This window comes from Nematolebias whitei, chromosome 2 (genome assembly GCF_014905685.2).
Source record: "Nematolebias whitei isolate Nwh7 chromosome 2, NemWhi1, whole genome shotgun sequence".
NCBI classification, from domain to species: Eukaryota; Metazoa; Chordata; class Actinopteri; order Cyprinodontiformes; family Rivulidae; genus Nematolebias; species Nematolebias whitei.
The window spans coordinates 48,955,178-48,967,654 of NC_056499.1; the positions used below are offsets into that span (position 1 = coordinate 48,955,178).

The window sequence follows — 12,477 nt, forward strand, 5'->3', positions numbered from 1 at the left end:
TCTCAAGGAGTTCTGAAGAGAATTCATGGGAATTCAGAGAGTGCAGTCGGTTCCAAGAGATTCCAGAGAACTAGAGTTATGGAGAGTTTTGGAGTTGGAGTCTGAGAAGATCTGAAAGAGTCTGAGAGCTGCTGACAATGAAGAGTCAGAGTTGCCGAGAATCCAGAGACGTTTTGGGATTATGATTCTGTTTGAACTAACCACGCACGACTCTCCAAGGATTTTAGCTGTTCTCAACGGAGACGCTGATATCAGTCTGAAGGATTCTTACTGAGGTGATCTATCGTCAACAAGGTAACGGTTTCTTCTTCGACTAAAGTGTACCTGGGACAAGCTGAGATACCTGATGGGAGCGTGCAATTTCTGGTCAAACAGATTAAATTCCCTCACATATTCCTCTGTAAGATAAATCTCCGTTTCATCTTAAACTCACCTCTCTCTCATAAATCAGTACAGATATTTTAGAAATATCTGAAGCAAAGTCCTCAAATCACCGCCGAGTGATTTGAAGTTCATTTTCTGTGAAACTGTCTGTTATTATTTTCATATTTTGCCAAATTAATGTAAATGTTTGATGTTAAACTTTGATTCTGAAAATAAATGACTCCATTCATTTGATGGGTCAAAGGTAATAACGTCTCTCGTTCGCATTTCTGTTAAATTCAATGCACGGCATTACACAGTCAGAAAGATGAAGAACTCGTGAATATAGTATGCATATAAACGGGGATATATTGTCATACTACAACAAGTGACACGTACCCACGTGACTCACTACAGCAGGCTATTCAACTGGCGGCCCAAGGGCCAAATCAGGCCCAGAGGTGAGCTCAGTCCGGTCCACCAATGGGTTCATTTTCAAATAAAACTAGATTTAAGTCATAAAAAACTTACTTAATGATAATAACTGCAATGTCCGGCCCTTGAGCTCTTGGATTTCAATAACTGTGGCCCCCTGAGCAATTTAGTTGAATAGCCCGGATCTATAGCAATAGCTCAGACAAGAAGATCATATAACCTTGATTTGGGTGAGCGACTCAGAAGTTATGGCCTGGACAAGAATATTTACGGATGTACAGAGGCTATACCATAATATGCAAGTAGCAGCTGCCAGAATTGAAAAGCGTTGACAAGGAGAACCTCGGTTTCAGGAGATTTAAGATGAACCCAGATTTGATTCCACACAAACAATTTGAGCTGAAAGAAGGTGTAAGGGGGCTCAGAAGAAATGTTGAGTTGGGTGTCTTCTACATAGCAATACAATTTAATGAACTGGTGATGTTCCCAACAGAAAGCAAAAAAATAAAAAAAAACAAATGTGGGCCAGGGACAGAGCTGTGAGGAACACCGGTGGTAACTGGGTAAAGCATGTTCTGATCTGAATGTACATAGTGCAGCTGGAGAGATGAGCAGTGATGCTAATAGAAGCTAATCAGTCTAGTAGGAGGTCATGGGAAACGGTGCAGGCAGTGGTAACAGTTAAGACCAAGCACCATCCACAGACACCTCCCCACCCTCCACCTACTGTGTTTTAAAGGGATTTTCCGAGAATCCTCGAAGAACCAAAATATCTTCTGCACAGTAGTTTTATGTTACAGACAAAAGAGAAGAACCTGGAGGAACCAAGCAGCAGTAATAAAGCAAAAACACAAAGTTTAATCTGGAGATTAGAGCAGATTTGTCAGAATAATCATTGACCCATGAGCTAAGAACAGAGGGTGCAGAGAGGTTTATTTGTCATTTAAGGATCCCAGGACATTCTCTTCAGAGTGGAAGATGAGTTTATGGGTGGTGCTCAACTGTTACAACGGCCTTCACCTGTGCAGGTGTGGATACAGCTGTGTCTGTTTCTGCTTGAAGAGCCAAGAAATGTTTTGCTGTTGAAGCTAAACATGTTTTGCTTTTGGATTTATTCTCCTCGACTAGTTCTTGTTTCTGCTCAGATAAAAGCCTCCTTTTGGTGTCAGACTTCTCACCTTCTTTCTTCTTCTCCTCTTTAACTTTGGCCAGGTCGCCCTGGTAGGTCTGCGCACACTCCGAGGTGATGCCATAAAGTCCTGCTCCAGGATTACGCAGAGCAGCCAGAGTCTGAGCTGCATCTTCACCGTCCACCGCCTCGTTGATGGCCTGGATGGACTGAGAGACTGCACATGCAAACACAAACAGCAGCCTTCAGTCCACCTCAGTTTCCTGACAGAAGCAGACACTGAGCCAGGGAAGATGAGTGCTTTCTTACACTGTAAGGCGTCCTTTGTATTCTGGTTGGCCCTTAAAATGGCATCCTGGATCTCGTCCAGCCACAACACAGCTGAGGGGTCCTGCGTCTCCTGGAGAGAAGAGAACCATCAAAAACCATCAGCACACCTACAGGAACCCTGCTGCAGTTTGATCATCTAATCCAACAACGACACACTCTTAAATTTGAAAACTTGTGATTTGATAGAAACTTTAAATCAGCTGCTGAGTTCTAAACTTTAGGAAACACTATGCCTCAAAATTACATTTGTGGACAATAAAAAACTTTTTACTGTAAAGATCTTAATATTTTAATACAGGTCATTAAGAAAATATGCTTCATGTCTGAAAAAATGTGCAAATGTTCAGCACTCTGAATCGTTTTGTTTTATTTTATTACTAGAGGTTTTACATTTTATATTTTGTGCATCACTTTAGACTTGGAGTATAAAGTACGAGGAAGAAAACACTTTATAATAAACCTGTGGAAGAACTAGGTCGCTCCTGTTCTCCCACCACACCCAGTATTCAGATTTCAGCATCTCATACAAGTGATTTGTTTTCTTCCACTTTTGAAAACATGTTTTGTTTGTTCTGTGAATAGAACAGAACCTGTGTTTGTTTGAAAGACTTGCAGGACAGACGCTCTCCTCTGCCTCAACAGAAAACAGAACGTCTCACACAATGTCCTTTGGACAGATGAGGACATTGCAACAATTATTTGTGAAGGGGACATGTCCCCTCAAATTTAAAACATTTGTTTGGACCCCCCCCCCCCCCACACACACACACACACACATTTACCATGACATATTAGTTCACTCAGCTCTGTTTCTATTTCTTTGAGAACTAATCCATTCCACTTGGTTCATAGAATACTCAAACCCCTAAAAATCCACTCCGGGTTTTCCTGGCTACCTACAACTCACCACACCACACGCAGCGTTTTCTGTAGATCCTGTTATCATGGTAGCGCCGGCAGTTGTTGACCAGAATGGGGGGTTAGGATGCATGAGAGAACCGGAGCGCTACGTCTGTAGCATCTTAGCTAGTGTGTCTGTATTGCGCGCCGCTGGCTTAGCGGTATGTTAGCACAGGCAGTTGTCGACCAGGAGATGAGGGGGTAGAGCATTGTACCATGCTCTCTAAAATAGTTATTGATCAAGTGTTTACTTATGTAGGTAAACGTAGATGTTTAACAACCCGTTAAAATACACCAGCATTAGGAAATTACATCTACTTTATTCAAAATTTTCTGGGGGAGGACACCCCCCCAACAATGTGTCCCCCCACATTACAAATGCTTCTGATGCCAATGGATGAGGACAATGTGAAGCTGTTGGACCATGTACAACACCTCACACCACTGTCAGCACAAAGGTGAAGGAATGAACATTTGGGATATGGAGTCCACCATGAACTCCTCTGTAGACCAAAGGGTTCTAGAGTCAAATATAAGACTATCTGTCCGACAGATTGGACCAAACTGAGTCCAACAGGACAATGATCCCAAACACTGCAGCTAATCTACAACAGAACAGGTCAAAAAGAAAGAACGAAGGTATTGCAATGATCCAGTCAGATTCCAAAACCTCAACCTGACTGAAATGCGGTGGTGGACTTTCAGAAAACTGAGCAGAAACTTTAAAGAACTGAAGCAACGTTGGAAAGAAGATATCCTGATTCATGCTCAATAATCCAGGAAGAAAAATCCAACAAAGTTAAGTCAGGACCTCTGGATTCTTCTTTGTTGAAATGTTTTGTCTTTCATCCAAAAGACTTCATCAGTCTGAGGAGCTACAACAAACTCTGTTTTATAAATAGCTGTTTGTTGTGGCTCCTAGGACTGATGAAGTCTCTTGGATGAAAGACAAAGGTTTTCAACAAATGGAAACCATCCAGAGGACCCCACTTAAATTTGTTGGGTTGGAAAGAAGAGCGAGGCAAAACTTCTTCAAGCCCATTTCTTACAGCACAGTTTCAACAGTTTTCCATACGCTTTGCGACTTGTACCTTTCCCTAAATACGGACAAATCTAAATTCATGATTTTCAACCACAAACTTACTTTCAACATTCCATCACCATCAGCCTGGATGGTGCAGCACTGCAACCACCGTAAATTTTGCTGTATAAGTCACAGTTTTTTTGTTGTTGCATAAATTAGTATGCCTGTGACTTCTACAGCAAAGCGACATGTTTATGTTTTTTTCCCCCATATTAACCCAATTTTTGGCTGAGATCTAACGATTTCATTCATTCTGACATGGAAAATATTGAACGCTACCATTTTCAGCCACTAGAGGGCCCTCAACTAACATGGCAAGCCAAGTGTCTCATTAATAGGCAAAAGTGGCTATTAATGAGACACTTGGCTTGCCATACAAAGCCACCTTCGTCTTGCTCTGGAACTCCAGGAGCAAACGTCAAATCAGCTGCATTTCGCCGCGCTGCCCAGACAAAATGCAGCTGATTTGACCGTCAAAGTGCATTTATTAAGGAAAAGTTCAACTGAGACACACCTTTACTATAATTTTGAGCAAACAAATAATTGTTTTTTAAGTACTAATCTTGTTAAATTCTTGTTAAAGTCCTACCGTGCATATTCCCGCGGTCGCCATTTGGCAGCCAATTGATTTTTTGGCACAACATTGGTCCACATTTCCAGGTGGTCAACGGTGACGTGTAACAAACGCGACGCATCAGCGGTGACTCATAATAAATGCGACTTACACGGCGAAGCAACATATTTGTGTTTTTTTTCACTTTATTAGACATATTTGGACTGATGCGACTTATATGGCGGTGTGATGTGTATGGCGGCAAGTACGGTAGTCAGTTTCTACAAGTATCTGGTTGGACAGTTCACTCCCCGCTGACATTCATATAAACAAAAGTCTACAGAGTTAACTCAAGAACTGGTTTCTGTATCGTAATGAATCATCTGTCACTCATTCTGCAAAGCACAAAATGGTTAAAATGATCATTCTCCCCATTTTAGATTATGGTGACCTCATTTATAGGTCTGCCTAAAAAAAAACCTCAAACGATGTTTATCTCAGTGTGATCAGCTTCACCACAGGTCTTTACCTCTCACCACGGTGCTTTGTATTCACAAATTAACTGATTTCCATTCCCACAGGTTGTTACAGCAGTTCATTTACATAAGGTTAATTTGCAACACTCCTTCATACCTTTGTTCCATTCTTAATACCTCCAACAAAAACTAATCTGCGTTCCAATATGTTCATCTCCTTGTTTGTCCCAAAAGCTCGCAGTACCTTTGATCGTTCTCATTTCAGTCAGCTGCTCCAAATGACCGACACGAGCTGCAATACAGACTAAAACTCTGCACTCCAGTTCCGTTATCCACCTTCAGTGATTCTAAACCATCACTAGTTCTTGAGCTTTTAATCTACTTCGTGATCCTGTTTTATGGACAAGAAATACTGTGTTGCACTCTTTATAACTTGTGTGAGTGTAATCTCTATGGTTTTATGAGTTTGGTTTAAATGTGCATATTTATGTGATGTTTTTTCTAGCCCTGTTGTTGCCTCTTGGCCAGGTTGTTGCTGTAAATAAACACTTCTCATTTGACTAACCTGGATAAAGTAAAGCTGAAGTATGAGCCTGCCATGTGCAATAACTCTTCAAGTAAAGGAGTGAGTATTATTTTCTTCTGATCATCACAAACCAAAGCCCACACTGAACTCGTCTGTTCCGAGGTGCAGTGACAGAGAGCTGCCTGCAGAGGGCGCTCCGTGCATTAAAGCAGTCCATGTGGTGTTGCAGGGTAAATGAGAGGAGGCTGCGTGTGTCTGTGTGGTGAATCTGACACTTCATCCTAACGCTTCATCTACAGACAGACGCAGGTAAACCCTGCACTCAGTAAACACACCTGAGTGAAGAGTGCCGCTGCTGTAATTGTCCTCAGTGGGCGATGACTCACTGCAGCTGGCTGGAGGGGCTAGAGGGGGTGTGGCGTCAGGGTGGGGTGGACAAGCTGCTGAGGGACTCCTGTGAGGTTTGATGTGGTTTCAAACGTGATGAGCGCATCGTGACAATAAAGGAAGTGAAAGCTGAGGCTGTTGAGTAATTCAACTGTGTCTCCACTTCATCAAACTTCTGGGGAAAATGTTTTGTTTCCATGAATTAATCAAAAGAGAACTATTCAAATGTAAAAATAAGATTTTATGATCCGCTGGAAACCTGGATGCACAACAACAGCTCGACTGCTGGAGTCATTCACATTTAAAATGGCTGCCACACATGAGCAACCTCAAGACACACAAAGTCTACGACTCAGCCCACTGACATGACGCCGCCTGTCAATCAATCCAATAAGCTCGTCAGCAACTGACCAATCAGCGATCACAGTTTGTCTCGAAGTGAAACGCCCCTTACCTGCAGGAGCTGCACCTCCTTTGCCTCCGACAACATTGTCGGGGTTTTGCATTATGAACACTTAGCAGTCAGAGGGATTTCATGAAAATTCATCTGAATAAAATGTTTAAACGTTGCCAGTGGAGAACATGTAATTCAGACACATGTTACTCTGAGTGTTTAGAGAGTGGAAAACAGATTATTCAATTTCAAAAACCTAAACCGAGTGTGGAAAGATAAAGCCCTGCAGCTGTCCTCAAGATCAGCTGAATACAAGAGATAAACAGGAAGTACCGCATGTTCATCTGTATGAAGGTAACTGCAGGAAAATCCTCCATTTTCTGTCAGAATTACATCGTACAATTACTGGTTAAATTAAAGGTTAATGCTTAAAGCTAGTTGTGCTTTGTTTTTTTTAGATATATGTTGTAACTTCTGGTTGCACAAGTTTACTGTTTGTTTGCTCTGATCAGTTAAAACCACGGTTTAATTTGAGCCAGATCCTGTCGGAACAGGATGCAGGAACTCTCTGATTTTGACAGGGTGCGTTCAGAAAACTGTTTGCTTGGATCCGGTAACTCAAATCTCCACCCCTAAAAGTCCAGTCATCGCACATTTTTATATATAAAAAAACTTAAATAAAAACAAACAATTAAACTGCAAAAAAACATTGCAAATCAGTGTGACAGTTTAAGTGGGTTATTAATAAAGTTTTGATTATTTATTAAGAACACAAAGAGACAAAAGTTTGATGTGTATTATTCACATTACGCCACGGATCAAAACAACAGTGCTAATTTGTCAAAATACCAGCGATCAAAATGTTGAAAAGACAATTTACTTTAAATAAATGGATGGATTGTTCTTAGCTGGACAACTGAGAATTGAAGAACCTGAAGGCAGCGGTAATGGAGACTGAAGCAGGAGCGACAACATGCAGGACTGAAGTCGGGCTTGGAACCATGAAGTGAGTGTGTGTGTGTGTGTGTGGGGGGGGGGGGGGGGCAGAGGAGCTGCTCTATTCACACAAGAAGCGAGCTTTTTGTTGCTCTCTAAAATAATTATTGAATAAAGTGTTTACAAATGGAGGTACACATAGATGTTAACAGCCGTTAAAATACACCTTTATTCAAAACTTTCTGGGGGAGGACCCACAGACCCCACTCCCACCGCAACCCCCCACCCCTGCACCCCACCAGACCCGCACTGCTATTTGCGTACGGCATCGATCGGTTTACAAATTAAGCCCTGGTTAAAACTAAACTGATTTTACACAAAGTGTTTATTAGGTTGTGTAATGTAAAGTTTACACTCTAAGTACATTCTACATTTCACAGTAAATTATTGCCATGTTGCTCTATGGCACGAAAACTTCTACGGTAACTACACTGCCTGGCCAAAAAAACACTCACCACCAAAAAAAGTCACACTAATATTTTGTTGGACCGCCTTTAGCTTTGATTACAGCATGCAGTCACTGTGTCATTGTTTCTATAAACTTCTACAATCTCACAAGATCTATTTCCATCCAGTGTTGCATTAATTTTTCATCAAGATCTTGCATTGATGACTAGACACCAGGCATGATGGGTGCATCACTTCACCTTCCTCTCTTCTTACCCTGATGCTCCCATCACTCTGGAACTGGGTCAATCTGGACTCATCAGACCACATGACCTTCTTCCATTGCTCCAGAGTCCAATCTTTATGCTCCATAGCAAATTGAAGCCTTTTTTTTCCAGTTAGCCTCACTGATTAGTGGTTTTCTTAATGCTACACAGCTGTTCAGTCCCAATCCCTTGAGTTCCTTCACATTGTGTGTGTGGAAATGCTCTTACTTTCACTATTAAACATAGCCCTGAGTGCTACTGTTGTTTTTCTTCAGTTTGATTTCACCAAACGTTTAAGTGATCACCGATCACGATCATTCAGGATTTTTTTTCCAGCTACATTTCTTCCTTGAAGCCGATGGGTCCTCATTATCCTTCCAGTGTTTAATAATGCGTTAGACAGTTCTTAACCCAGTTTTAGTAGTTTCTTCAATCTCCTTAGATGTTTTCTCTGCTTGATGCCAATGATTTGACCCTTCTCAAACAGAGTGACATCTTTTCCACGACCACGCGATGCGTCTTTCAACATGGTTGTTAAAGAAATGAGAAGCAACTCATTGCACCAGTTGGGGTTAAATAACTTGTTGCAGCTGAAAGATAATCGTCCATGCAGTAATTATCCAACAGGAGGCTCGTACCTGTTTGTTTAGTTAAATCCAAGTGGTGACTTTTTTTTTTTTTTTTTTGGCCAGGCAGTGTATTTTAATTTAGTGTGTTTGGATTTTTTTAATTTCCTGTCATCTCTGCCTTCATGTTGTCTGATAAGGCAGAATGTCCCACTAAATGTCTCAGGTAACACTGAGTTTCACTACCTCCACCATCACAGCCCTCTTGTTTGTTTTTCCAAGGCTCACCCTGGGTTACATTTCAACGTGAGCGGATCCACGAGCATCACGTCAGTTTTACAGAGAACGAGTTAAAACCTGGTGTGGTAGTAGCTGAAAGTGATCTACAATTCATACTCTTCCACAAAAGCTTTGAAACGAGAACTCTTGGAACATTTATTACCAAGTTGCTCTGTTTTTATTTGAGGACATGCAGAGACAGGTTGGACTCTTCTGTCCCTCAGTCTGTAGTTCATGACCTGTTCACATTTATTTAAACACAGTGACACACTTCTCCTGCACATTTTTCTCATATCGGTGGTTATGGTGTTCCTAAATTAAAAGTTTGTAAAACAAGCCAATGTTTACCTTCAGGACAGCTGAAGTGACTGAAAACAGCTTAAATGGTGGAGTTAAAGAGCTAAAAGAAGTTCTGCTGCGTTGTGTCTGAATGAACAGCTCGATCTTATCTTTCTTTTTTCACATTTCTCAATCTCCTGTTTCATCTCCTCAACTCTACATTTCTCATATTTGTTCACCCACACACACTGACAGCAGGTCAGTCATGACTCAGACTTTCTCCTGGTTTTTGAAGGATTCAGACGAGTGCTTTGTTTACATCGGGTGTGGACCCCACATTTGACAACTGCCATCAAAACATCTGGAGAACTCCTGGAGTGAAGCCTTTCAACTACACCATGTAACACAGCTCAGGATAAACTTTATCCGTTTGTTTTTTTGGACAGAAAAAACGATTTTGTCTGTAGACATAAAACTGAAGACAGTTTGGAAGTACTTTTATTTAGTAATCATCTTGACTCATGGCCTAATAAAGAAATGTATAAAAACAGCCATGTTGTCTCCCTCTGAACGTTCACTTGTGTCAGCCTCACAGGAAACCAACCACTGTAAAAGTGAACACTTCTAAAGTCTTAGTGGTATTTGCTGCAGCTACAGAAACAAACGATGACTCAATCTCAACAACTCAGCCTGTCGGTCCATGAGGCAGGACTTCCCGTTTATCCAAGCTCCGCCCCTTCAACCCAAAACTCTGAGCCAACTTCTGCCAGATGACCTCTTCATAGTGCAGAGGTACTGAGGCGACCCCGAGGAGCCTGTCAGGAACTAAAATGCTGAGCGCTCCTCTGACCTGAGATCAGCTGCAGACTGAAGGTGTCACTGCACCTGCGTCAGGTGAGCCCGACTCCTGCTGCACGAGGAGGAGGAACACCTGGTCTGCTTTAAAACCTGACAGGAAGCTGCTCTGACCACTTCCTCCAGCCTCATCAGCAGTAAACAACCTGTGTGTGTGTGCGTGTGTGTGTGTTAACGTGGTCAACTTTCTGTCCTTTTATGGACACATAACTTGTCCTGCTTGTTTTTCAAGTAATTTCCAGAGTTTCCAAATGATGCATTCAAGGTCTCCATTGTCTGCCCACCTCAAGGTGAAAAGTAAACAATGGATTTGCCTGTTTTTGTGCTTCTGTTAACAAAATGTCATGAAGCACTGGATGAATTTGAATTTTCTTGGAAGGTAATCACTGGATGTATGTATACAACTGATTGTCCTGTGGAGCAGTGGAGTCCAGTCCTGGTCCTGGAGGGCCACCATCCTTCACCTTTCAAAGGTTCCTCTGTTCCGACACACCTGGTTTCAATTAATACAGGCTACTGCAGAACATGAAGAGGTGCTTCAGTCACTGAACCAGGAGCGTCAGAGGAGGGAAACCAATTAAGCACGCAGGAATGTGGCCCTTGAGGACCAGAACTGGCCACTCCTGGTTTGGAGGCAACCAGTTCAAGATGGCCGCCACAAACTAATGAGTAAAGGAAGCACCAAAAAGACCAGAATTGGGTTAATTTAGCTGATATTAAATTTGGTGCGTTAGCTTCCGAGATTGTTCTTCAATTCAAACTCCAAATATTAAAGGTTGCCATTAACTATTAGTCAACTGTTAGCAAAATATCTCAAAGAACTGGACAGATGTTAATGAAACTTTTAGGACATAATCAATGGGTGGAGATCAACAACTGGAGTCAAGCCAATTCCATATGGTCTCCAAAGCTATTGAACTTTAGAACACATAGAAATGGCTGCAAGTCAGTCAACTTTATAGACATTGAGCTCAATTTGAGGTGGTAGTAGCTGAGAGTCATTTATAACATACTCTGAGCATGAGCTGGAAAACATTCTGGGTTTGACCAATAACTGTCAATAATTCAGTTGTTCGCAGAACGTTAGGTCTTTATGTTTGAACAGATGTTCACAGGTGCAGCAGCGCAGCTGTGGCCTTCTGTAAAACATCTGTATTCACAGCAAAAAACTAATTTTCGTTTAAATGGACACTTTAGAAGAAAACCAGAATAAAAGTGTTAAAGTCAGTGAGGGAGTCAGAGCCTCCGGGTCACGTCTGGTGGTATGTTTAGCCTCCTGAGTCATTTAAAGGTTTAATTATCCAGCATCTGCAGCCTTATCTGCAGCTTGGCTCTTTGCTGCCCTTCCATCAAGAAAACAGCCCAAATATGGCGCTCTGCTCTCAGTGTCACATGCAAACGTGACAAGCAAACACACGCACGCCAAAACCACATCAGAACCACACTCAGCGCCGACTGATAACTCAGGCAAATGAGTCAGAGAAGAATGACAGAGTCTAATGTGTGTCTGGGTTCAAAGTGTGAAAGTGAGGAGAGACAGCAGAGATGTCGGGCCTGAGAGAGCGCCCTGCACAGATATACGACAGGAAGTTGGAGGGGGAGGAGGACATGATGACATCAGTGTCTGCTGGAAGCCTGAGCCACATGTCTGTAACTTTCAGCTTAGCTCAGAGATCAGGACAAAAAGACAACTTTAAAATGTTTGTGGTCCAACAGGATAGGAACAAAGACCTGAACTGAAATACTCTGATTAATACAAACTGTACTCGTCTCAAACTGTTCTCAGTCAAGTTTCTGTCAATGTTAGAACTGCAGTTTGAAACCTGCAAGGAGCTCTCCATGTGATGGAAAACACCAGAGGCTGCAGTCCTGAATGTCCACACACGATAAGTCAAATAATTTAAAACCTGCTCATCCTCATTTCAAAAGAACTGTCCAGTAGATTCAATCAGAAACGTCAGGAGACAAAAGAATAACTGTGGTGACTTTGAACATCTGGCTGTGCAACATGTGGCCGCGCAGCATACTACTCACCGAGTTACAAACACTGAAGAGTTCAGTGAGACTGCTACAAAAAACTACCGTAATTTACCGTCTATAAGCCGTTACTTCTTTCACACATGTTGAACACTGTGGCTTATACAATACTGCAGCTAATTTATGGATTTTATTTTGATGGGCTAACGAGCTTCCTGCCGCCAAAAACATTTAGTTTCGTCACACCCGGGTGCTCACATAGCTGCCCAATACACGCCTCTCTTGGGGGGGGGGG

General features: G+C 42.1%; 1 protein-coding gene across 1 annotated transcript in view; it reads right to left on the bottom strand.

The window, feature by feature from the left end:
* iqgap1 (IQ motif containing GTPase activating protein 1) overlaps positions 1-12,477 on the bottom strand; it is a 104,877-nt gene that overhangs the window by 24,100 nt on the left and 68,300 nt on the right. Inside the window, exons 16-17 of the mRNA XM_037692225.1 lie at positions 2,237-2,327; positions 1,977-2,144 (exon numbers count right to left, since the gene is read on the bottom strand). Coding sequence (XP_037548153.1) covers positions 1,977-2,144; positions 2,237-2,327 — 259 coding nt within the window. The remainder of the gene's footprint in view (positions 1-1,976; positions 2,145-2,236; positions 2,328-12,477) is intronic.